The sequence below is a fragment of the Hyla sarda genome, chromosome 3, assembly GCF_029499605.1.
Source record: "Hyla sarda isolate aHylSar1 chromosome 3, aHylSar1.hap1, whole genome shotgun sequence".
In the NCBI taxonomy this organism is placed as follows: Eukaryota; Metazoa; Chordata; class Amphibia; order Anura; family Hylidae; genus Hyla; species Hyla sarda.
Genome location: NC_079191.1, coordinates 418703173 through 418726322, shown reverse-complemented (window position 1 = coordinate 418726322; position 23150 = coordinate 418703173). Strand labels below are relative to the sequence as shown.

General features: G+C 44.7%; 1 protein-coding gene across 3 annotated transcripts in view; it reads left to right on the top strand.

Annotated features, from left to right (window-relative positions):
- Nucleotides 1-23150, top strand: part of USH2A (usherin) — a 1021568-nt gene that overhangs the window by 539148 nt on the left and 459270 nt on the right. For all 3 annotated transcript variants that reach the window (XM_056568336.1, XM_056568335.1, XM_056568334.1), the window contains 2 exons: nucleotides 10155-10306; nucleotides 15717-15879. In XM_056568336.1, coding sequence (XP_056424311.1) covers nucleotides 10155-10306; nucleotides 15717-15879 — 315 coding nt within the window. The remainder of the gene's footprint in view (nucleotides 1-10154; nucleotides 10307-15716; nucleotides 15880-23150) is intronic.

The following is a 23150-nucleotide window of genomic DNA, read 5'->3' as shown; positions in this document are numbered from 1 at the left end:
GATGCGATTCGCGATGCGGGTAGCGCCCGCTCGCGATGCGCACCCCGGCTCCCGTACCTGACTCGCTCTCCGTCAGTCCTGTCCCGGCGCGCGCGGCCCCGCTCCCTAGGGCGCGCGCGCGCCGGGTCTTTGCGATTTAAAGGGCCACTGCGCCGCTGATTGGCGCAGTGGTTCCAATTAGTGTTTACACCTGTGCACTTCCCTATATCACCTCACTTCCCCTTCACTCCCTCGCCGGATCTTGTTGCCTTAGTGCCAGTGAAAGCGTTTCCTTGTGTGTTCCTAGCCTGTGTTCCAGACCTCCTGCCGTTGCCCCTGACTACGATCCTTGCTGCCTGCCCCGACCTTCTGCTACGTCCGACCTTGCTTCTGTCTACTCCCTTGTACCGCGCCTATCTTCAGCAGCCAGAGAGGTTGAGCCGTTGCTAGGGGATACGACCTGGTCACTACCGCCGCAGCAAGACCATCCCGCTTTGCGGCGGGCTCTGGTGAAAACCAGTAGTGACTTAGAACCGATCCTCTAGCACGGTCCACGCCAATCCCTCTCTGGCACAGAGGATCCACTACCTGCCAGCCGGCATCGTGACAGTAGATCCGGCCATGGATCCCGCTGAAGTTCCTCTGCCAGTTGTCGCTGACCTCACCACGGTGGTCGCCCAGCAGTCACAACAGATAGCGCAACAAGGCCAACAGCTGTCTCAACTGACTGTTATGCTACAACAGTTACTACCACAGCTCCAGCAATCATCTCCTCCGCCAGCTCCTGTACCTCCTCCGCAGCGAGTGGCCGCTTCTGGACTACGACTATCCTTGCCGGATAAATTTGATGGGGACTCTAAGTTTTGCCGTGGCTTCCTTTCCCAATGTTCATTACACTTGGAGATGATGTCGGACCAGTTCCCCACTGAAAGGTCTAAGGTGGCTTTCGTAGTCAGCCTGCTGTCTGGAAAAGCCCTGGCTTGGGCCACGCCGCTCTGGGACCGCAATGACCCCGTCACTGCCTCTGTACACTCCTTCTTCTCGGAAATTCGAAGTGTCTTTGAGGAACCTGCCCGAGCCTCTTCTGCTGAGACTGCCCTGTTGAACCTGGTCCAGGGTAATTCTTCCGTTGGCGAGTATGCCGTACAATTCCGTACACTTGCTTCTGAATTATCCTGGAACAATGAGGCCCTCTGCGCGACCTTTAAAAAAGGCCTATCCAGCAACATTAAAGATGTTCTGGCCGCACGAGAAATGCCTGCTAATCTTCATGAACTTATTCACCTAGCCACTCGCATTGACATGCGTTTTTCCGAAAGGCGTCAGGAGCTCCGCCAAGATATGGACTCTGTTCGCACGAGGCGTTTCTTCTCCTCGGCTCCTCTCTCCTCTGGTTCCCTGCAATCTGTTCCTGTGCCTCCCGCCGTGGAGGCTATGCAGGTCGACCGGTCTCGCCTGACATCTCAAGAGAGGACACGACGCCGCATGGAGAACCTCTGCCTGTACTGTGCTAGTACCGAACACTTCCTGAGGGATTGTCCTATCCGCCCTCCCCGCCTGGAAAAACGTACGCTGACTCCGCACAAAGGTGAGACAATCCTTGATGTCTACTCTGCTTCTCCACGTCTTACTGTGCCTGTGCGGATGTCTGCCTCTGCCTTCTCCTTCTCTTCTGTGGCCTTATTGGACTCTGGATCTGCAGGAAACTTTATTTTGGCCTCTCTCGTCAACAGGTTCAACATCCCAGTGACCAGTCTCACCAGACCCCTTTACATCAATTGTATAAACAATGAAAGGTTGGACTGTTCCATACGTTTCCGCACGGAGCCCCTTCTAATGAGCATCGGATCTCATCAAGAGAGGATTGAACTTTTGGTCCTCCCCAATTGCTCCTCGGAAATTCTCCTTGGACTTCCCTGGCTTCAACTTCATTCCCCAACCCTGGATTGGTCCACTGGGGAGATCAAGAGTTGGGGGCCCTCTTGTTCCAAGGACTGTCTAAAACCGGTTCCCAGTAACCCTTGCCGTGACTCTGTGCTTCCTCCAGTAACCGGTCTCCCTAAGGCCTATATGGACTTCGCGGATGTTTTCTGCAAAAAACAAGCGGAGACTCTACCTCCTCACAGGCCTTATGATTGTCCTATCGACCTCCTCCCGGGCACTACTCCACCCCGGGGCAGAATTTATCCTCTCTCTGCCCCAGAGACTCTTGCCATGTCTGAATACGTCCAGGAGAATCTAAAAAAGGGCTTTATCCGTAAATCCTCCTCTCCTGCCGGAGCCGGATTTTTCTTTGTGTCCAAAAAAGATGGCTCTCTACGTCCTTGCATTGACTACCGCGGACTTAATAAAATCACGGTTAAGAACCGCTACCCCTTACCCCTCATCTCTGAACTCTTTGATCGCCTCCAAGGTGCCCACATCTTTACTAAATTGGACTTAAGAGGCGCCTATAACCTCATCCGCATCAGAGAGGGGGATGAGTGGAAAACAGCATTTAACACCAGAGATGGACACTTTGAGTATCTGGTCATGCCCTTTGGCCTGTGCAACGCCCCTGCTGTCTTCCAAGACTTTGTTAATGAAATTTTTCGTGATCTGTTATACTCCTGTGTTGTTGTATATCTTGATGATATCCTAATTTTTTCGGCCAATCTAGAAGAACACCGCCAGCATGTCCGTATGGTTCTTCAGAGACTTCGTGACAATCAACTCTATGCTAAAATTGAGAAATGTCTGTTTGAATGCCAATCTCTTCCTTTTCTAGGATACTTGGTCTCTGGCCAGGGACTACAAATGGACCCAGATAAACTTTCTGCCGTCTTAGATTGGCCACGCCCCTCCGGACTCCGTGCCATCCAACGTTTTTTGGGGTTCGCCAATTATTACAGGCAATTTATTCCACATTTTTCTACCATTGTGGCTCCTATTGTGGCTTTAACCAAAAAAAATGCCGATCCCAAGTCTTGGCCTCCTCAAGCGGAAGACGCCTTTAAACGACTCAAGTCTGCCTTCTCTTCGGCTCCCGTGCTCTCCAGACCTGACCCATCTAAACCCTTCCTATTGGAGGTTGATGCCTCCTCAGTGGGAGCTGGAGCTGTCCTTCTACAAAAAAACTCTTCCGGGCATGCTGTTACTTGTGGGTTTTTTTCTAGGACCTTCTCTCCGGCGGAGAGGAACTACTCCATCGGGGATCAAGAGCTTCTAGCCATTAAATTAGCACTTGAGGAATGGAGACATCTGCTGGAGGGATCAAGATTCCCAGTTATTATTTACACCGATCACAAGAACCTCTCCTACCTCCAGTCTGCCCAACGGCTGAATCCTCGTCAGGCCAGGTGGTCTCTGTTCTTTGCCCGATTTAATTTTGAAATTCACTTTCGGCCTGCTGATAAGAACATTAGGGCCGATGCTCTCTCTCGTTCCTCGGATGCTTCTGAAATTGAACTCTCTCCGCAACACATCATTCCTCCTGACTGCCTGATTTCCACTTCTCTAGCCTCCATCAGGCAAACTCCTCCAGGAAAGACCTTTGTTTCTCCACGCCAACGTCTCGGAATCCTCAAATGGGGTCACTCCTCCCATCTCGCAGGTCATGCGGGCATCAAGAAATCTGTGCAACTCATCTCTCGCTTCTATTGGTGGCCGACTCTAGAGACTGATGTGGTGGACTTTGTGCGAGCCTGCACTATCTGTGCCCGGGATAAGACTCCTCGCCAGAAGCCCGCTGGTTTTCTTCTTCCTCTGCCTGTCCCCGAACAACCTTGGTCTCTGATTGGTATGGATTTTATTACTGACTTACCCCCATCCCATGGCAACACTGTTATTTGGGTGGTCGTTGATCGATTCTCCAAAATGGCGCATTTCATCCCTCTTCCTGGTCTTCCTTCAGCGCCTCAGTTGGCTAAACAATTTTTTGTACACATTTTTCGTCTTCACGGGTTGCCTACGCAGATCGTCTCGGATAGAGGCGTCCAATTTGTGTCTAAATTCTGGAGGGCTCTCTGTAAACAACTCAAGATTAAATTAAATTTTTCTTCTGCATACCATCCTCAATCCAATGGACAAGTAGAAAGAATTAACCAGATCTTGGGTGACTATTTACGACATTTTGTTTCCTCCCGCCAGGATGACTGGGCAGATCTTCTACCTTGGGCCGAATTCTCGTATAATTTCAGAATCTCTGAATCTTCCTCCAAATCCCCGTTTTTCGTGGTGTACGGCCGTCACCCTCTTCCCCCCCTCCCTACCCCCTTGCCCTCTGGTCTGCCCGCTGTGGATGAAATTTCTCGTGATCTTTCCATCATATGGAGAGAGACCCAAAATTCTCTCTTACAGGCTTCTTCACGCATGAAGAGATTCGCGGATAAGAAAAGAAGAGCTCCTCCCATTTTTTCCCCTGGAGACAAGGTATGGCTCTCCGCCAAATATGTCCGCTTCCGTGTCCCTAGCTATAAGTTGGGACCACGCTATCTTGGTCCTTTTAAGGTTTTGCGCCAGATTAATCCTGTCTCTTACAAACTTCTTCTTCCTCCTTCTCTTCGTATTCCTAATGCCTTTCATGTTTCTCTTCTTAAACCACTTATCATTAACCGTTTCTCTCCCAAATCTGTTCCCCCCACTCCTGTCTCCGGCTCCTCGGACATCTTCTCCGTTAAAGAAATTTTAGCATCTAAAAAGGTCAGAGGGAAAACCTTCTTTTTAGTGGATTGGGAGGGTTGTGGTCCAGAAGAGAGGTCCTGGGAACCTGAGGACAATATCCTGGACAAAAGTCTGGTCCTCAGGTTCTCAGGCCCCAAGAAGAGGGGGAGACCCAAGGGGGGGCTACTGTTACGCCGAGCGCTCCGGGTCCCCGCTCCTCCCCGGAGCGCTCGCTACACTCCTCTCACTGCAGCGCTCCGGTCGGTTCCACGGACCCGGGGCGCTGCGATACCGCCTCTGGCCGGGATGCGATTCGCGATGCGGGTAGCGCCCGCTCGCGATGCGCACCCCGGCTCCCGTACCTGACTCGCTCTCCGTCAGTCCTGTCCCGGCGCGCGCGGCCCCGCTCCCTAGGGCGCGCGCGCGCCGGGTCTTTGCGATTTAAAGGGCCACTGCGCCGCTGATTGGCGCAGTGGTTCCAATTAGTGTTTACACCTGTGCACTTCCCTATATCACCTCACTTCCCCTTCACTCCCTCGCCGGATCTTGTTGCCTTAGTGCCAGTGAAAGCGTTTCCTTGTGTGTTCCTAGCCTGTGTTCCAGACCTCCTGCCGTTGCCCCTGACTACGATCCTTGCTGCCTGCCCCGACCTTCTGCTACGTCCGACCTTGCTTCTGTCTACTCCCTTGTACCGCGCCTATCTTCAGCAGCCAGAGAGGTTGAGCCGTTGCTAGGGGATACGACCTGGTCACTACCGCCGCAGCAAGACCATCCCGCTTTGCGGCGGGCTCTGGTGAAAACCAGTAGTGACTTAGAACCGATCCTCTAGCACGGTCCACGCCAATCCCTCTCTGGCACAGAGGATCCACTACCTGCCAGCCGGCATCGTGACATATATATATAAAAGTTTTTTCCTGGAATACCCCTTTAAACAGATTTGTAAATTACTTCTATTAAAAAATCTTTACCCTTACAGTACTTTTTAGCAGCTGTATGCTACAGAGGAAATTCTTTTCTTTTTGAATTTCTTTTTTGTCTTGTCCACAATGCTCTCTGCTGACACCCGATGCCCGTATCAGGAATTGTCCAGAGCAGGAGAAAATACCCATAGCAGACCTATGCTACTCTAGATAATTCCTGACACGGACAGAGGTGTCAGCAGAGAGCACTGTGGAAAAGACAAAAAAGAAATTCAAAAAGAAAATAATTTTCTCTGTAGCATACAGCTGCTTAAAAGTACTGGAAGGGTAAAGATTTTTTAATAGAAGTAATTTACAAATCTGTTTAAGTTTCCGGCACCAGATGACTTAAAAGAAAAGTGTTTTCCACCCGGAGTACCCTTTTACATTAATATAAAGTTCACACATAGCAAGTTTGTAGCAGAAAATTCTGCTACCAGCCTATTTACTTAAAAAAAAGGGGGAAAAAAAAGGGAATTTATCACTTTTTTACTTTCTTTTGGTCTACGGTCTGGTCTTCTGGTCTGGATGTTACACACTTTTGGATGCAGTGGTCACTAATTTATAATTAGCGAATAATCAAAAAGTCTAAATTTTACACAGCAAAGCATAAAAATAATCCAAAATTGTAAACCATCCTCACTGGTGCCCGAAACGTGCTTTAGAATGCTAGACATGGTGTTTCAAGTACTTTTGTTAGTTTTGGCGGACTTACGCATTATTTATCACACAATCGAGAGGCTATATGATAAATTATGTGCACTTCTGCCAAAAAAAACTGCGACAAAAGTGACTTGAAAAATGATATGCAAAAAAAACTCCCCCATGTGCTTGCCGATGCTGTGTGTGAATATGCACAAAAAGACTCATTCAGTCAATACAAACTCAAAATGATAATAGTATTATAGTAAATAGACTACCGTATATACTCGAGTATAAGCCGACCCGAATATAAGCCGAGGCCCCTAATTTCACCCCAAAATCCCAGGAAAAGTTATTGACCCCCTTCATCATCCCCTTGTCATCATCCCACACCCCCCCTTCATCATCCCCTTGTCATCATCCCACCCCCCCTTCATCATCCCCTTGTCATCATCCCACACCCCCCCTTCATCATCCCCTTGTCATCATCCCACACCCCCCCTTCATCATCCCCTTGTCATTATCCCACCCCCCCTTCATCATCCCCTTGTCATCATCCCACACCCCCCCCTTCATCATCCCCTTGTCATCATCCCACCCCCCTTCATCATCCCCTTGTCATCATCCCACACACCCCCTTCATCATCCCCTTGTCATCATCCCCCCCCTTCATCATCCCCTTGTCATCATCCCACCCCCCCTTCATCATCCCCTTGTCATCATCCCACCCCCCCCTTCATCATCCCCTTGTCATCATCCCACACCCCCCCTTCATCATCCCCTTGTCATCATCCCACACCCCCCCTTCATCATCCCCTTGTCATCATCCCACACCCCCCTTTCATCATCCCCTTGTCATCATCCCACCCCCCTTCATCATCCCCTTGTCATCATCCCATCCCCCCCTTCATCATCCCCTTGTCATCATCCCACACCCCCCCTTCATCATCCCCTTGTCATCATCATCACATGTCATCAGCCCCCCCCCCCCTCCCCCCACCTTCATCATCACCGCTTGTCAATGTCTGATACAGTGGTCTTCAACCTGCGGACCTCGAAATGTTTCAAAACTACAACTCCCAGCAAGCCCGGGCAGCCATCGGATGATGTCGAAGGCCGCAGTGGTCTTCAACCTGCGGACCTCCAGAGGTTTCAAAACTACAACTCCCAGCAAGCCTGGACAGCCGATGGCTGCCCGGGCTTGCTGGGAGTTGTAGTTTTGAAACACCTGGAGGTCCGCAGGTTGAAGACCACTGAGGGCGGAGAGTTCACTCGAGTATAAGCCGAGGGGGGTGTTTTCAGCACGAAAAATCGTGCTGAAAAACTCGGCTTATACTCGAGTATATACGGTAATCCAGTCAATAAAAATGCAAGATAATTTTTTGTTAAAGTTTTCTTTTTTCAATTCTTAATTCACATTTGTATGATAATGCTTAAAATTGACCCCTGTATTAGAAAAAACAAAACTGTATACCAAGATATTGTATAGAGTATTTTTATTTTTCAGTATATCGTACGGTTGGGATCCCCACTGAATTATTTATGATATTTTTTTGAAGTCCTATGTGTTTTTCAGGGACAGTTTAGGAAGTCGCTTTCATTGTTTTACTTAATGTAATTTTGAGAGTGAAAGGCAGATTGATATTTTTCTTAGTTTTAGCATATGAGGCTTTGAAATGGTTGCTATATATCTTGCATGTCCTTGTCTTAATTCATATGTGCATACGCATACAAAGTAGGCTATGAAATAAAAATCTGCTCAACTTCCCCAAATATATTGTAAGGTTGCTTTGACTGATATAACCCTCGCGCCCTTGAAACGCACTGAAGTACGGACATGCATTTAGCTGGAAGAGAAATTATCTGCGCGCGGATTACTGTTTTATTCAATGGCTAAAAAGGGTTTGTGTTTTTGATCAAAGTTAACGGGAGCCCCGGATCATTGCTTTGTGAAAATAGGCGGCTCGGGATAATAATGGCGCCCTAGCCTATGCATTGACAATCAGGAGGAAAGCAAGTTAGTAAATATACTAGATCACTGTTACTGCCATCATTGGGCGTACTTATCATGAGACACCTGGGCAGAAGATTAAGACTCTAAATAAATTATTTTATATATTTATTTTTACTATTTATCATTAATATTATAAGTTTACATATTATTAAGGAAAAATTACCCCTCCTGTCTCCATTTAGAACACACGGACGCCTGGCCGTACCGAATGTTCAAGTGTATGCAGGGATCGGGAAAGATATCAGCCGAACAAATGACTGACAGCTATCCCGTGTGTATGGGTACCTTAAAGGGATACTCCGGTGGAAAACATTTTATTTTCCAAATCAACTGGTGCCAGAAAATGAAACAGATTTGTGAATGACTTCTATTTAAAAATCTTAATCCTTCTAGTACTTATCAGCTGTATGCTGTATGCTCCAGAGGAAGTTGTGTAGTTCTTTCCAGTCTGACCACAGTGCTCTCTGCTGACACCTCTGTTCATGTCAGGAACTGTCCGGAGCAGGAGAGGTTTGCTATGGGGATTTGTTGCTACTCAAGACAGTTCCTGACACGAACAGAGGCGGCAGCGGAAAGCACTGTGGTCAGACAGGAAAGAACTACACAACTTCCTCTGGAGCATACAGATTAAGATTTTTTCATAGAAGTAATTTACAAATCTGTTTAACTTTCTAGAGCCAGTTGATATGATTTTTTTTTCCCTTTAACTTCTTAACACAGATTTAGCAGAGCAAAATTTGCTAAAGGTGTAGTAAGGCTACGTTTTCATAGCCTCATCTAGTGATAGGTTGAGCGGGCACTTACCAAACAACTGGATGAAGAATAGGAAACACTGTCGGCAGGGAGTGGCATTGTCAGAATGGCAAAATTTAAGAAATGAGAAGGAAACACAATCCCATATGGTTCAGTTATCCATAGTATGTTGTGCACGCAGTGTATGGTTTAAAGCTGTAGAGTCTCCTCTCTTCAGTTCACCTTTCAGTAAATACCGCAGCGCTAACTCCAATCTCAAAGCTCTAAAGTAGCTTTATTTATTTTGGTGCGGCCTTAGTCCTGTACTTCCTGGCTACACTTCCTGGTTGAGCATTTGCTGTGCACTACAATTCCCAGAATGCATTGCTTTCCCTCAGCTCTTCACCGCAGTCCTCTAACCCTGCCTACTCCCTCCCACAGAACTCCTTCCAGTTCCCAGCCCAGAGCTGTTGCAGAACATCTCATTTTACAGGTTGTAGCACCTGTTATTCATTTCCTGTCTGCTTCTCTGCCTGCGGCATTGCTCAAACACATCTCATTCTCCCTAAATGTCCCAATAAAGATATATACGTGTATATGAGAGTAGGATGATGATGTAGACTGTGGGGACTAATCAGAGATGATGATGTATATCAGGGGGTGGGGCTTGAGCTCACAGTCAAGATCCAGCCACACCTCCTGAGACAACACCACACTGACAATGAACAAACTCCACAACTTCCTGTCAGGATTCAATATACAAAAATACCCTGAGGCCAGTGCAATTTGGGATAACAACATATTACTAAGTTATAGATTTAATTAGAATTAGGAATAAATTACAGCAAGTGCAAAATCTTTAATTTTCTTACTTTTCAGCTATACATCCATAGTACATGGCCTCTTTTCATCTTTTCAGATTTATTGCAACAGCCGAAAGCATGACTGTGTCTAGATATAAAGCCGTAGATATATACTGTATATAACATGTTTATATGATGTATTATGAAATCTGCAATAACTGCCAGGAATGAAAGACAAAGCTGAAACCAGAGAAGAAATGAACAGATTGTTTTTAATGAGCAGAAGTAAAATGTATCGGAGCCGCTATCATCCCCTTTATTATATACTGATATGTTATTGTTTTGTCTTTACTGTAAGATTTAATTTTACTGTTATTTTTCTAGGTGTTATAACATCTTATGGGCTGTACATGGATGGAATCTTAATGCAGAACTCTTCACGTCTAAGTTATTTTGTAGACGGCTTGGCTCCCTGGAGTAAACATTCCTTCAGGCTCCAGGCTTGTACTGCAAAAGGCTGTGCCTTAGGTGAAAAGGTAAGACATTTGCAGGTTCTTGGGAGTCCTAAAAACGCTCAGACTGTTAAGATATTTTGTTACTGTCAAATGACAAAAAAACTGGCACCTATCAACTAATGCTCACATATAAACCTGCCCGAAAAGAGCTGTAAACCTATTGTTAATGGGATTTATAAAGTCTTAAAAAGTGTAATAAAAATGTATAATATTAATATTTGGAATAAGATATACAGTTTTTTTTTTTGTTGTGCACCCATTAAATAATAACAAAAATAAAATAACTACTATCAGGACCCAACCATTATAACCTGACAAATTAATTAATTAACAACTTATTTAATATAAAAAGTGAACAATAAAGCAAATAACACCAAAAGCAGTGATGCAAAGCATTTTTTATGCACCCCTAAAGGGCAGCAAAATAACATAATTTTTTTCATGCAAAGACAGATTGTATACAAAATAATTGTGCGAAGATGCAAAAATTAAAAAACTAGTGTTGTGGTTAGGGTATAAGTGTCTTATCAAGGGATGGGTGGTGATCAGGGGTATTTAAAGGGGTTATGCTGACAAAGAGCTGCACCCGCGTTCTATGCAAGGCTGCGTCTCCAGTCTTGGAAAACTCTTTGTTTCCGGGACTGGAAACGTGACGTGACGCCATACTCCTAATGAAGTCACACCACACCCCCTCCATTCATGTCTATGGGAGGGGGCGTGACAGCCGTCATGCCCCCTCCCATAGGCATGAATGGAGGGGGCATGGTGTGATGTCACAAGGGGGCATGGCATTATGTCACGTCTCCAGTCCCGGAAACAAAGAGTTTTCCAAGACTGGAGACGCAGCCCTGCATAGAATGCGGATGCTGCACAGAGATTGCAGGAGGTCCCAGCGGCAGGTCCCCTGTGATTGGACATCTTATCCCCTATCCTTTGGATAGGGGATGATATGTCTTTGGCTGGATAATCCCTTTAACTACTGGGAACACTGTCTCTAGAAAGGGGCCTGTCTCTTACCTCTGAACGCTCCGGCCGCTACCTTCCGAAATGTACTGGTCTCAGGCAATCACTGGCCACGGAGAAGTCCTGCCTCAGTTGGTGATTGGAAGAACAGGCCGTCACTACTGAGACTAGTTAGTTTCGGAAAATGGGGCCAGAGGACTCAGAGGTAAGAGAGAGGTCCTGTTTTGGAGATCACAGGGGATCCCAGCAATCAGACCCCCTACGATCAGACACTTATCCCCTGTCCTGGGGATAGGGGATATGTTTTAATAGCCAGACAACCCCTTTGAGGCCCAAGTAGATCTGGTCAGTTTGGGGTTAGTAAATCATTTAATAGAAACCATGACATCACCAATGATGTCATGGTTTCCACAGCAATTACCCAAATTAGAAAGCAGTCTAGTGACATGGATATTTAACAGGGCTCTATGAAGATTCAGATTGACCAACCGAGCTCTGACAAAATTCTGAGCACCAAACATACAACAGAGAATAACCCCATTTGGAGGAGACTTTGAAGCTAATCACTTACCACTAGGGTCTGGTTTTTATGGGATAATTTACAAAAGATATATTTGATTTACAGCTTTCTGAAGGTTAAGTGTGCAGTGACCAGAGGCACAGGGGGGATTATTGACATGAAGGGGGTAGTTGTCCTTGGTGGTCATGATAGAGTTTATAGTGGTCACAGTGGCTTGAGTGTTTCCACTTGTCCTCAAATACTCCCCTAGGCTGATACAGTGGTAGGGGCTGCACAAATTGTGGGGGTGAAGTTGTTTACTTGGGGCACAGATTGTGTAGTATCTGAGTCAAAAGCATTCTGGGTGTAAAGCATACTTCTTTACAAAAAAATTTTTTACTTGCTTTGTACAGACTATTCTTTTTGGACTGTTCTGAAAACGTATTTGAAATAGAAACATTTTTGAATTAAAAAATAAAAGCATTTTTGCTCCCCCTGATAATTACATGCAAGGATGAGGTCGGAGATAGGAAAAACTATGTTGGCTTTCCTAGGGTAGCTGGAGTCAGTCCACTTTACGCTAGCCCTTGGTGATGTGGCTAATACCCTGGGTTTCTCCATGGAGAAGGTTGCAGCTTTTTGGCTTATAGCTGTTATATTAAGTCCTTGCATACGGCTTGTATTGGTCCTTGTATATGGCTAAGAGTTGCAAAAAACTATATCCACTTGTCTCCAACCTGGCTTCAGTTCCCATTGGAGGGCAGAGGTCTTGAGGGGTTGTGTTGCACCAGCCACACAGTACTAGGCCTGGCCAGAAGCCTACTTGGGTCCTGGTGTCTTGCAGTGGGGCCCTTGCACAACTTATCCCCAAATGGTAGTTGCCATCTATTTCCTCTTTCCGCTCCCAGAGAAGATGTCAGGTTAAAATGGTCTAAAGGGGAGAAAAGGGAGAGCTCTTCTTGGGTGTAAAGAGAGATACTCAGTATAAAAATGAAATAAGACAGCAGCTCACCGGATTTGGTTGTGTAACGTCATACACAACAATGGTAAGTGCATCAAGAGGTAGTGTATCCACAGCCCTCCGGATAGGCAAGGTATTCAATCGGTCTGGCTTCAAGGAGAACGCCGGCTCCACGTGGTGCAGGAGTTCACTAGCCTCTCTTCCTCTGAGACTTTGTCAGGAGTCCAGGACAACTTGTAGCAACACCAGCTCCTGCTAAAACCACAGTCCAGGACACCATTTTTACCTTTTCTATCGGTCTGGCTTCAAGAAGAACGCCGGCTCCACGTGGTGCAGGATACAAAAGGAATGGAGATCAGATAAAATCGAGGTAGTTTATTTCCCAAGATGCAAAGCGTTTCGCTGCGGGAAAGCAGCTTCTTCAGGGATCCCTATGGGACCTATAACACTGCAAAAAAAAAGTGAAAAAAAAGTGAATAAAGATCATTTAACCCCTCCCCTATTAAAAGTTTGAATCACCCCCCTTTTCCCATTTAAAAAAAAACTGTGTAAATAAAAATAAAATTAAACATATGTGGTATCGTCGCGTGCGGAAATGTCCGAATTATAAAAATATATAATTAATTTAACTGCATGCTTAATGGCGTATGCGCAAAAAAATTCCAAAGTCCAAAATAGTGTATTTTTGGTCACCTTTTATATTATTAAAAATAATGATAAACAAGTCCGATCAATACAAAAATGGTACCGCTAAAAACTTCAGATCACGGCGCAAAAAATGAGCCCTCATACCGCCCCATATGCGGAAAAATAAAAAAGTTATAGGGGTCAGAAGATGACAATTTTAAACGTATAAATTTTCCTGCATGTAGTTATGATTTTTTTCAGAAGTGCGACAAAATCAAACCTATATAAGTAGGGGATCATTTTAATCGTATGGACCTACAGAATAAAGATAAGGTGTCATTTTTACTGAAAAATTTACTGCGTAGAAGCCCTCAAAAGTTACAAAATGGCGTTTTTTATTTTTTTTCAATTTTGTCTCTCTATTATTTTTTTTTCCATTTCGATTTTTGGGTAAAAACGACTGATGTCACTGCAACGTAGAATTGGTGGCGCAAAAAATAAGCCATCATATGGATTTTTAGGTGCAAAATTGAAAGGGTTATGATTTTTTAGAGGTATGTAGGAAAAAACGAAAGTGCAAAAAACGGAAAAAACCCTGGTCCTTAAGGGGTTAAAGGCATGTAAATGATTAGAAAACATGGCCTCTGTCTTCTAAAAACAGTGTCATATTCCTCGCAGCTTAGTCCCATTCACTTTAATAGAGACACATCCCATGGACAGGTGTGGCGCTGTTTCTGAAATAAAGCAGCCATGTTTATTCTCATTTCATACAACCCCCCTTTTAGGCCAGGAAATGGTTACTGTCATGTCTTCTGGTCATACGCTGCACAAAACACATAGAACTCTGAAAGAAAATTCTAAATCCTAATTGTGTCTACTTAGAGGGTTCCGTTTTACTGCTTGAATTGGTTCCAACTTTTTCTACAGCCTCTATGGTGGAACAGAAATGCACAGTTTATTACCATCAAACATTTTATAGCTTCAACTACTTTGATGAATATTTACTCTTAAAAGCTTGCCTGGCCTGTTGCCAGAATAGTGTCTTCATTTTTAACTTCAAGTATGTTAGAATTTTTCAAATTTTTTTTTTTTAACGAAAAAAAGTAGGCATAAAAAAAATAAAAAAAATGAGATAAATGTCAGAGGTATGCTCCAGACTGAATGTAGATAGAAAGAAATAATCTTTGCAACTTATACAGAGCGAATGATTAAAGGGGTACTCGGGTGGAAAACTTTTTTTATTTTTTTAATCAACTAGTGCCAGAAAGTTAAACAGATTTGTAAATGACTTCAATTAAAAAATCTTAATCCTTCCAGTACTTATTAGCTGCTGAATACTACAGAGGAAATTATTTTCTTTTTGGAACACAGAGCTCTCTGCTGACATCATGAGCACAGTGCTCTCTGCTGACATCTCTGTCCATTTTAGGAACTGTCCAGAGCAACATATGTTTACTATGGGGATTTTCTCCTACTCTGGACAGTTCTTAAAAAGGACAGAGATGTCAGCAGAGAGTACTGTGCTTGTGATGTCAGCAGAGAGCTCTGTGTTCCAAAAAGAAAATAATTTCCTCTGCAGTATTTAGCAGATATAAAGTACTGGAAGGATTAAGATTTTTTTAATAGAAGTAATTTACAAATCTGTTTACCTTTCTGGCACCAGTTGATTAAAAAAAAAGTTTTCCACCGGAGTTCCCTTTTAATCCTGATTCTGTACCTGGTGCTGTTAGGAACCGGTTCTTGGTTTCCTCAAAATTTTTTTATTATGCTATCCCACCTGACTGGCTTTGGCATGAGTTCTTCTCCCAGTGGTCTACCTTCTGTCCACAATTTAATCATTGTAAGTTCACTTTAAAGGGGTATTCCAGGAAAAAAAAAAATGTTTATATCAACTGGCTCCAGAAAGTTAAATAGATTTGTAAGTTACTCCTATTAAAAAATCTTAATCCTTTCAATAATTATCAGCTGCTGAAGTTGAGTTGTTGTTTTCTGTCTGGCAACAGTGCTCTCTGCTGACATCTCTGCTTGTCTCGGGAACTGCACAGAGTAGAAGAGGTTTGCTATTGGGATTTTCTTCTACTCTGGACAGTTCCCGAGACAGGTGTCATCAGAGAACACTTAGACAGAAAAGAACAACTCAACTTCAGCAGCTCATAAGTACTGAAAGGATTAAGATTTTTTTAATAGAAGTAATTTACAAATCTGTTTATCTTTCTGGAGCCAGTTGATATATAAAAAAAAGTTTTTTCCTGGATAACCCCTTTAAACCATAATGATGACGCACTGCAAAAAATAACTCACTGTTGAGTTTTCTTGTGTACCAATGCTTTCTTACTCTTTAATAGAGTACGTGTTGACAGCGTGTCTGTTTTCCTTAACAGGTTGTGGTCTATACTCAAGAATCTGAGCCAGAAGGAACTGTTTCAGTCCATGCGAATGTAAACGGGCCAAAGGATGTCCAGCTGAAATGGCAAGGACCTGAAAAGCCCAATGGCCTTATTACATACGATGTCATTTTTAATGGCTTGTTTTATGAAAAAGAAGGTAATGATATCTGGTACAGTGAGTCATTATAATATCCTTTTCCTTAAAGGGGTACTCCTTTGCTCAGCGTTTGGAACAAACTCTTCCGAACGCTGGAGCCGGCACGGTAGCTCGTGATGTCATAGCCCCGCCTCATCATGACGTCAGGTCCCGCCCCTCAATGCAAGTCTATGGGAGAGGGCGTGACGGCTCCCGGCGCCGGCTCCAGCAAACACTGAGCAGCAGAGTACCCCTTTAAAGGGCAACTCCTATGATATTATGACAAATAATATCATCATTTTTCAAAACAATCTTAATTTTGGTGCCTAAATGAGTCAATGGAGTTCCTGTTCTTCTTTCTCCCTGCCCGCAAAATCCATATCCAGCTTGAGACCCAGTGCCATAGAATCATATAACACCGGGTCTTGTGCTGGATACGGATTTCGCACAGAGCTGCAGAGAGAGCAGAAGGGAGTGGAGAGAGCCACGCTTCCATTAAGGTATTTAGGTGCCAAATTCAAAATGAAGATAATTTAGGAAAAAAGTAGTGCTCTTTGGTACTCATTTATCATAACATTATTGGAATTATGCTTTAAAGGGGTACTCCGGCACTTAGACATCTTATCCCCTATCCAAAGGATAGGGGATAAGAAGCCTGATCGTGGGGGTCCCGCCGCTGGGGAGCCCCGTGATCTTGCACGCCGCACCCCGTTAAAATCAGTCCCCGGAGTGTGTTCGCTCCGGGTCTGATTACTGCCGATCACGGGGCCGGAGCATTGTGACGTCAAGGCTCCGGGCCCATGATCGACAGTAATCAGACCTGGAGCGAACACGCTCCGGGGACTGATTATAGCGGGGTGCGGTGTGCAAGATCACGGGGGTTCCCAGCAGCGGGACCCCCGCAATCAGGCATCTTATCCCCTATCCTTTGGATAGGGGATAAGATGTCTAAGCACCGGAGTACCCCTTTAAATAGGTCACCTGCTTTAGTAAACCTATTGGGGTATTCTGAATTAATAAATTGGGGTTCTCACTGTTTGCTGGAGCAGAGAACATCTATGAAGAATGTTTCTTTTTCTCTCTCTAATGTAATGCTATTTTTCCCCTGTGGAGGCACTGCAGGGAAATAAAACACCAGATTACAACTGAGGGTTTCAAAATAGGATAATTTGTTCTATGTTTATTTTTACAGGATCATTGCAGAAAACATGCATTATAAAAAGTGGACAACCCCTTTGAAATTATTTGTACTATTTAATCTAATGTAAATTAAAAAAATAAATCATGGGTCCAAAATTGCTAAGGTCAAAACTGTCCAGGAGGAACAGAGGGGTGTTAGGGTTCCCAATGATCACTTTCATATGTGCTTGTACTGATTGTGGTTGGTTGATTTGTTTACTCTTAGCAATGTGGAGCACCTCTAAACGTACAGTGCCAGTCAAGGGTTTGGAAACACCTTTCATTCTATGGATTTACTGTTCTTTTCTTTTGTATGTTGTAGATTCATATTAAAGGGGTTATCCAGGAATAGAAAAACAGAGCTAAATTCTTTCAAAACAGCTCCATGTCTATCCCCAGGTTGGGTGTGGTATTACAACATGGTTCCATTCACTTCAATGGAACTGAGCTGCAGAACCACACCCAACCTGGAGACAGACAGAGTGCTGTTTTTTAAAGAAATTAGCTCTTTTCCCCCCATTGCTGAACAACCCATTTAAAGACGTGAAAACTATGAATGATTACATATGGAATTAAGTAGAAGACCAAAAAGTGTTAAACAAACCAGATTATTTGTTATTCTGGGTGGAGCTAACTTGAAGGGGTATTCTGTGATTTTTGGTTCTTTGAATCTAAGATAGGGGAAGCAAAGTCATTCTAGTTTGTAATATACTTCACTTACCTGTGTTTGGTGGCTGGATATAAAATTTCTTTGTCTTTCTTTTCCCCGGAAGTTCATTTCCTGCAGCCTACAAAATGAGTGTTGTCTTGGACCTTTCCCAGCTTGCTGTGCAGCCTGAGACATTACATCACAAGTCAGATGCTGAAAGGGGTCTTGGCTGCTTGGTCTTGTGTGTGTTAAACTACCCCCTGATGACGTTACCGGAGCACATGTGCGCGCATTCATCATCACACAGATCTACTACTTGTGTGTCAGGTTGTGATGTGCTGCAATGGGTGGGGGGATCGATTTATCTACATAAAACCAGGGACAAAATCAAAGGATAAGGTGTGACTGGGATTTAGATGAGGAGAACAGAAACAGAAAACATGATATCAGGAACTTGGAACCAAGAACTCGGAACAAGGAATTTTAGACCATTAATCACAGGACCAGAAATCAGGATAAGGACTTGGTTGAGGATCAGGACTGGAGAGACAATGTTTGGTTAGCAGAACAAACCAGAGACACGATGAGATATTCTAGGTGAAGTCTTAATTTGACTTTAATAGCCAGAGAGAGGGCATGGAACAAGGTAAAGATAGGCCTCATGAGACAGGAGAAAGAAACTCAGAACAAAACATAAAAAAGGGTTATTCCCTACAACTAAAATATAGGCTAGTGTAAAAAGTGTCACTGAGAGGCCAGGGCTATGGGTTCATTTTTCTTGTTTTTATCAAAAAGTATTTTATTATTTAACTTCCTTCCTACTTGAGAGGATTGTAAAACACTAAAACAAATGCATTTACGAAATTCTAGAAATTTTACCCAAAACTAGCTTTGGGTTATATATATATATATATATTTTTTTTTTGACATTCCGTCTCAGGGATTAGCTCCGGGATCATCCTGGTCACTTGCCACGGGACACGCTTTCTCTCAATAAACCCGCAGACAACGGTTATTCATGCAAGTCTGGCACCTTGCCAGCTTTATTTAGACAGGTTGTAGGGGAAAAACAAACATAACACAGGAACAAAATAAAATCCTAGACCGTCTGGTCACTGACTACACATATCAACATGCCCTGACTACTATCTGGTGAGCTACCCTCAGCCAGTCAAACATATGACTCCTGCAACCTGTTCACAGTTCACACCACTTCTTGGACCACTCACAACTTCAGCTGTGTGCTTCCTCAACAGGGTCCAAGTGTCTCTCCCTATAGCGACATGCTGTTTCCCAGGGAGAGCACAGATTAGACGGAGTCTCCATCTTATATACACCTCCCTTCCCTGCTGCCTCATTACTTAAGAAGCAGGTGAGAGATTGTCCAGGGTGAGCCAAGGAAATACACCCTTTCCTTGCCACCTTGTCACAAAATATATATATATATATATATATATATATATATATATATATATATTGTGAAAGGGACAGCATCAAATGTCGCTTGGCAGCCTGGGCTTCACAAGTGGAGACAGGGACACTGTAGGTAAAGTCCAAATCCAGGCTGTGCCTGGGTTTATTTTAAGTGTCAGCACAACAATACAGCCTTAACATCAGGCTAAACATACAAAATAAATACCTGCTCGGCTGAGCTCTGACTAAACAAGGTACGACCCTAACTATACTAGTGACACACTAGGTGCCCCCGAACGTGAAACAAAACAGTAGAACATGGTTCTAGCATTCCAGCAGCCCCACACAGGCCTGTAGACCCAGGTTTATGGAGCCTGCAATCAGCCTCACCTGGTATGTGGGAGCGACCTCCCACCAGGCACTTGGTCACTCCAGGAAAAACCGACCCGGATTAAGCGGGTTGGATCCACTATACTACAACTAGAATGTGCCAGTAGCATAGTATCACTGACACACATAACTTTGGTTTTCCTTCACCGAAACCCAGGCATTTCGGTGACACGTATCTGTCCACAAGCTGCCTAAAGCAGCATAGGAGAGCATCCTAGGAGAAATATACATTCCCTCAATAACTCTGCCTGTCACTGTCTCACATACCCTCCCCCTCTGTTCGAGCCTGTGGGATCGGACATTTTTAGCCATCAAACAGTGAACTCTTGAAAGTGCGTCGACATTGCCCTGTAGTTTTCCTGCTCTATGTTCCACTGAAAAGCTAAAATTTTGTAGTGTCAGGAACCACCTCGTGACCCTGGCATTTCTTTCTTTGGCTTGAGACATCCAAGTTAGCGGAGAGTGGTCTGCGATTAACCTAAAGTGACGCCCCAGTAAATAGTACTTGAGGGACTAGAGGGCCCATTTGATGGCCAAACACTCCCGCTCAACAACACTATATTTCCTCTCTGCAGGTGTAAGCTTCCTACTTAAGTACGTGACTGGATGCTCTTCTCCACCTACCTCCTGGGTAAGTACTGCACCTAGTCCCACGTCAGTTGCATCTGTCTGTACAATAAACTCTTTTTTAAAGTTAGGGGTGATCAGGACTGGCTCTTTACAAAGGGTTAATTTTAACACCTGGAATGCTCTTTCTGCCTCTGGGTTCCAGGAGACCATGACAGACTTACTGTTCTTTGTCAAATCTGTAAGAGGTGCTGCTATACTTACGAAGTTTGGGATGAAGCGACGATAATAACCCACAATACCTAGAAACGCCCTCACCTGTCTTTTTGTTGTGGGCTGTGGCCAGCCGTGTATAGCCTCAACTTTATTGACCTGAGGCTTTATGATGCCCCTACCTATTATATACCCCAGGTACCGGGCTTCTTCCAGACCTAAAGCACATTTCCTAGGGTTGGCTGTCAGCCCTGCTTCTCTAAGAGAATTAAGTACAGCCTGTACCTTCGCTAGATGGCTATCCCAGTCCTCACTAAAGATAATGTCATCTAGGTATGCTGATGCATAGTGACGATGGGGCTTGAGGATAATATCCATCATCCTTTGAAAGGTGGCAGGAGCCCCATGCAAACCAAATGGTAGGCAGACATAATGGAACAGTCCATCTGGCATAGCAAAAGCTGTCTTTTCTTTGGCCCTATCGGTTAGGGGAACCTGCCAGTAGCCTTCAGTCAGGTCGAGGGTAGAAAAATATCTGGCATGACCGAGTCTCTCAATTAGTTAGTCTACCCTCGGCATTGGGTATGCGTCAAACTTTGATACCTCATTCAGCTTCCGGAAATCATTACAGAAGCGTAATGACCCATCCGGTTTTGGGATGAGCACAAAAGGACTTGACCATTCACTCTTTGACTCTTCAATCACTCCGAGGTCCAACATTTTCTTAACTTCCTCTGATATAGCTAGTCTACGAGCTTCTGGGACCCGGTAAGGTTTCAAAATGACTTTTACCCCTGGCTCAGTCAAAATGTCATGCTTTATGAGGTTGGTACGCCCTGGCGATTCAGAGAACACATCAGTATTTCTCTGTATGAACTCCAGGGTCTCCTGTTTCTGCGACTTTGACAGGGACTCAGACACATACACATCTGGGGCCTTACTATGGGGTATGCCCACTGCAGTCAGGGTCTCCCTGTCCTTCCACGGCTTAATTAAGTTAACGTGGTACAACTGTTCCGGCTTACGTTTATCTGGTTGGTACACCTTGTAATTCACATTTCCCACCTTTTCAATGATTTCATAAGGCCCTTGCCACTTGGTCAGGAATTTACTTTCTACAGTAGGTACCAAAACTAACACCCGATCACCTGGGTTGAAGCTTCTTATTTTGGCTGACCTATTATACACTAAGTGCTTTGAGCTTCCTGGGCTTGCTGTAGGTGCTCCCTGACTATGGGCATAACTGCAGAAATCCTATCTTGCATCTAAGAAATGTGTTTGATCACACTCCTATGGGGTGTGGACTCTTGCTCCCAAGTTTCTTTAGCAATGTCAAGGAGACCCCGTGGACGTCTACCATAAACTAGCTCAAAGGGAGAAAAACCTGTGGATGACTGGGGAACTTCGCGGACTGAAAACATTAAATAAGGCAAAAGACAGTCCCAGTCCTTCCCATCCTTCCCAACCACCTTTTTTAACATACCCTTTAGCGTCTTATTAAATCTCTCCACAAGACTGTCAGTTTGGGGGTGATATACTGATGTACGCAAATGTTTGATGTTAAGCAACTTACATAACTCCCTTGTGACCTTGGACATAAAGGGGGGCCCTTGATCAGTAAGGATCTCTTTTGGTATGCCAGTACGGGAAAACATATGGAACAGCTCTTTGGCAATAAGCTTGGAGGAGGTATTTCCTAAAGATATGGCCTCAGGGTAACGCGTGGCACTGTCTACCACCACCAATATATACTGATGGATCCTGGCAGACTTCACTATTGGGCCAACGAGGTCCATTGCGATCCTCTCAAACGGTACCTCTATGATGGGCAATGGTATCAGGGGACTTCTGTAATGGGGCATAGGAGCTGTTAGCTGACACTTGGGGCAGGACTCACAATACCGCTTTACATCAACATGTACACCTGGCCAGAAAAACCTTTGAAAGATGCGCTCCTTTATCTTTTCGGTCCCTAAGTGACCTCCTAACACATGGTTGTGGGCAAGGTCTAAGACCATTCTACGAAAAGGCTGTGGCACTACTAGCTGTTCCACTATCTCCCCACGGACCTTGTCAACCTGATACAATAACTCCTGGTTTACTGCCATGTGAGGAAACACTGTATCAGCCCCGGGATATTGAGGTTCTCCATTCACAACCTTAACATTTTCCCTAGCTTTCACTAAGGTGGGATCTCTGAGCTGGGCAGTCCCAAAATTATCCTGTGAAACCCCCAGTTCAGGCATAGCAGCCACCTCTTCCTGTTCCTCAGTTTCACCTGCAAGAACTGCTAGGGGTAAATTATCATTATTTTCCTGAGTCACCCCTACTGTCTGAACCATAGCATCGGGTCAAACGGTTCTGGATCAACAACAGGGCGTGCATTACCAACATTATTATTTTTCATAGTAACAGAAAGTCTCTTCCCAGGATTACTGTGTGCATTAGGGACCTCACAACACACACCTCATGAGAGGCGAGTCCACATGGAGTCTCTAGCTTTACTAGGGCAGTGGGGTAAGCCTTGGTGTCCCCATGGATGCACAGAACCCCTAGAACATGTCCGGTGAATGATGTAGGGTCTACCAGGCTGGCGTGCACCAGTGTGACCAAGTTCCCAGAGTCCAGTAGAGCCTCTACAGGATGGTCATTCACTTTGATATGACACATTTGTTGTTCAGTTTCTAATACAGTCCCTGCCGAGCAAACCGGAGGTGCGAACAAAGACCTCCGCCTTGCTGAGTCACACTCCATTGGCTCGACGGTAAGGGGACAGTTTGCTGCAATATGCCCAGGTCCACGACACCGCCAACATATTATGTAGCCCCATCCCCTTGTGACTCTGGTCTGGTCCGTACTGTCCACTTAGTTCCCAATTTCT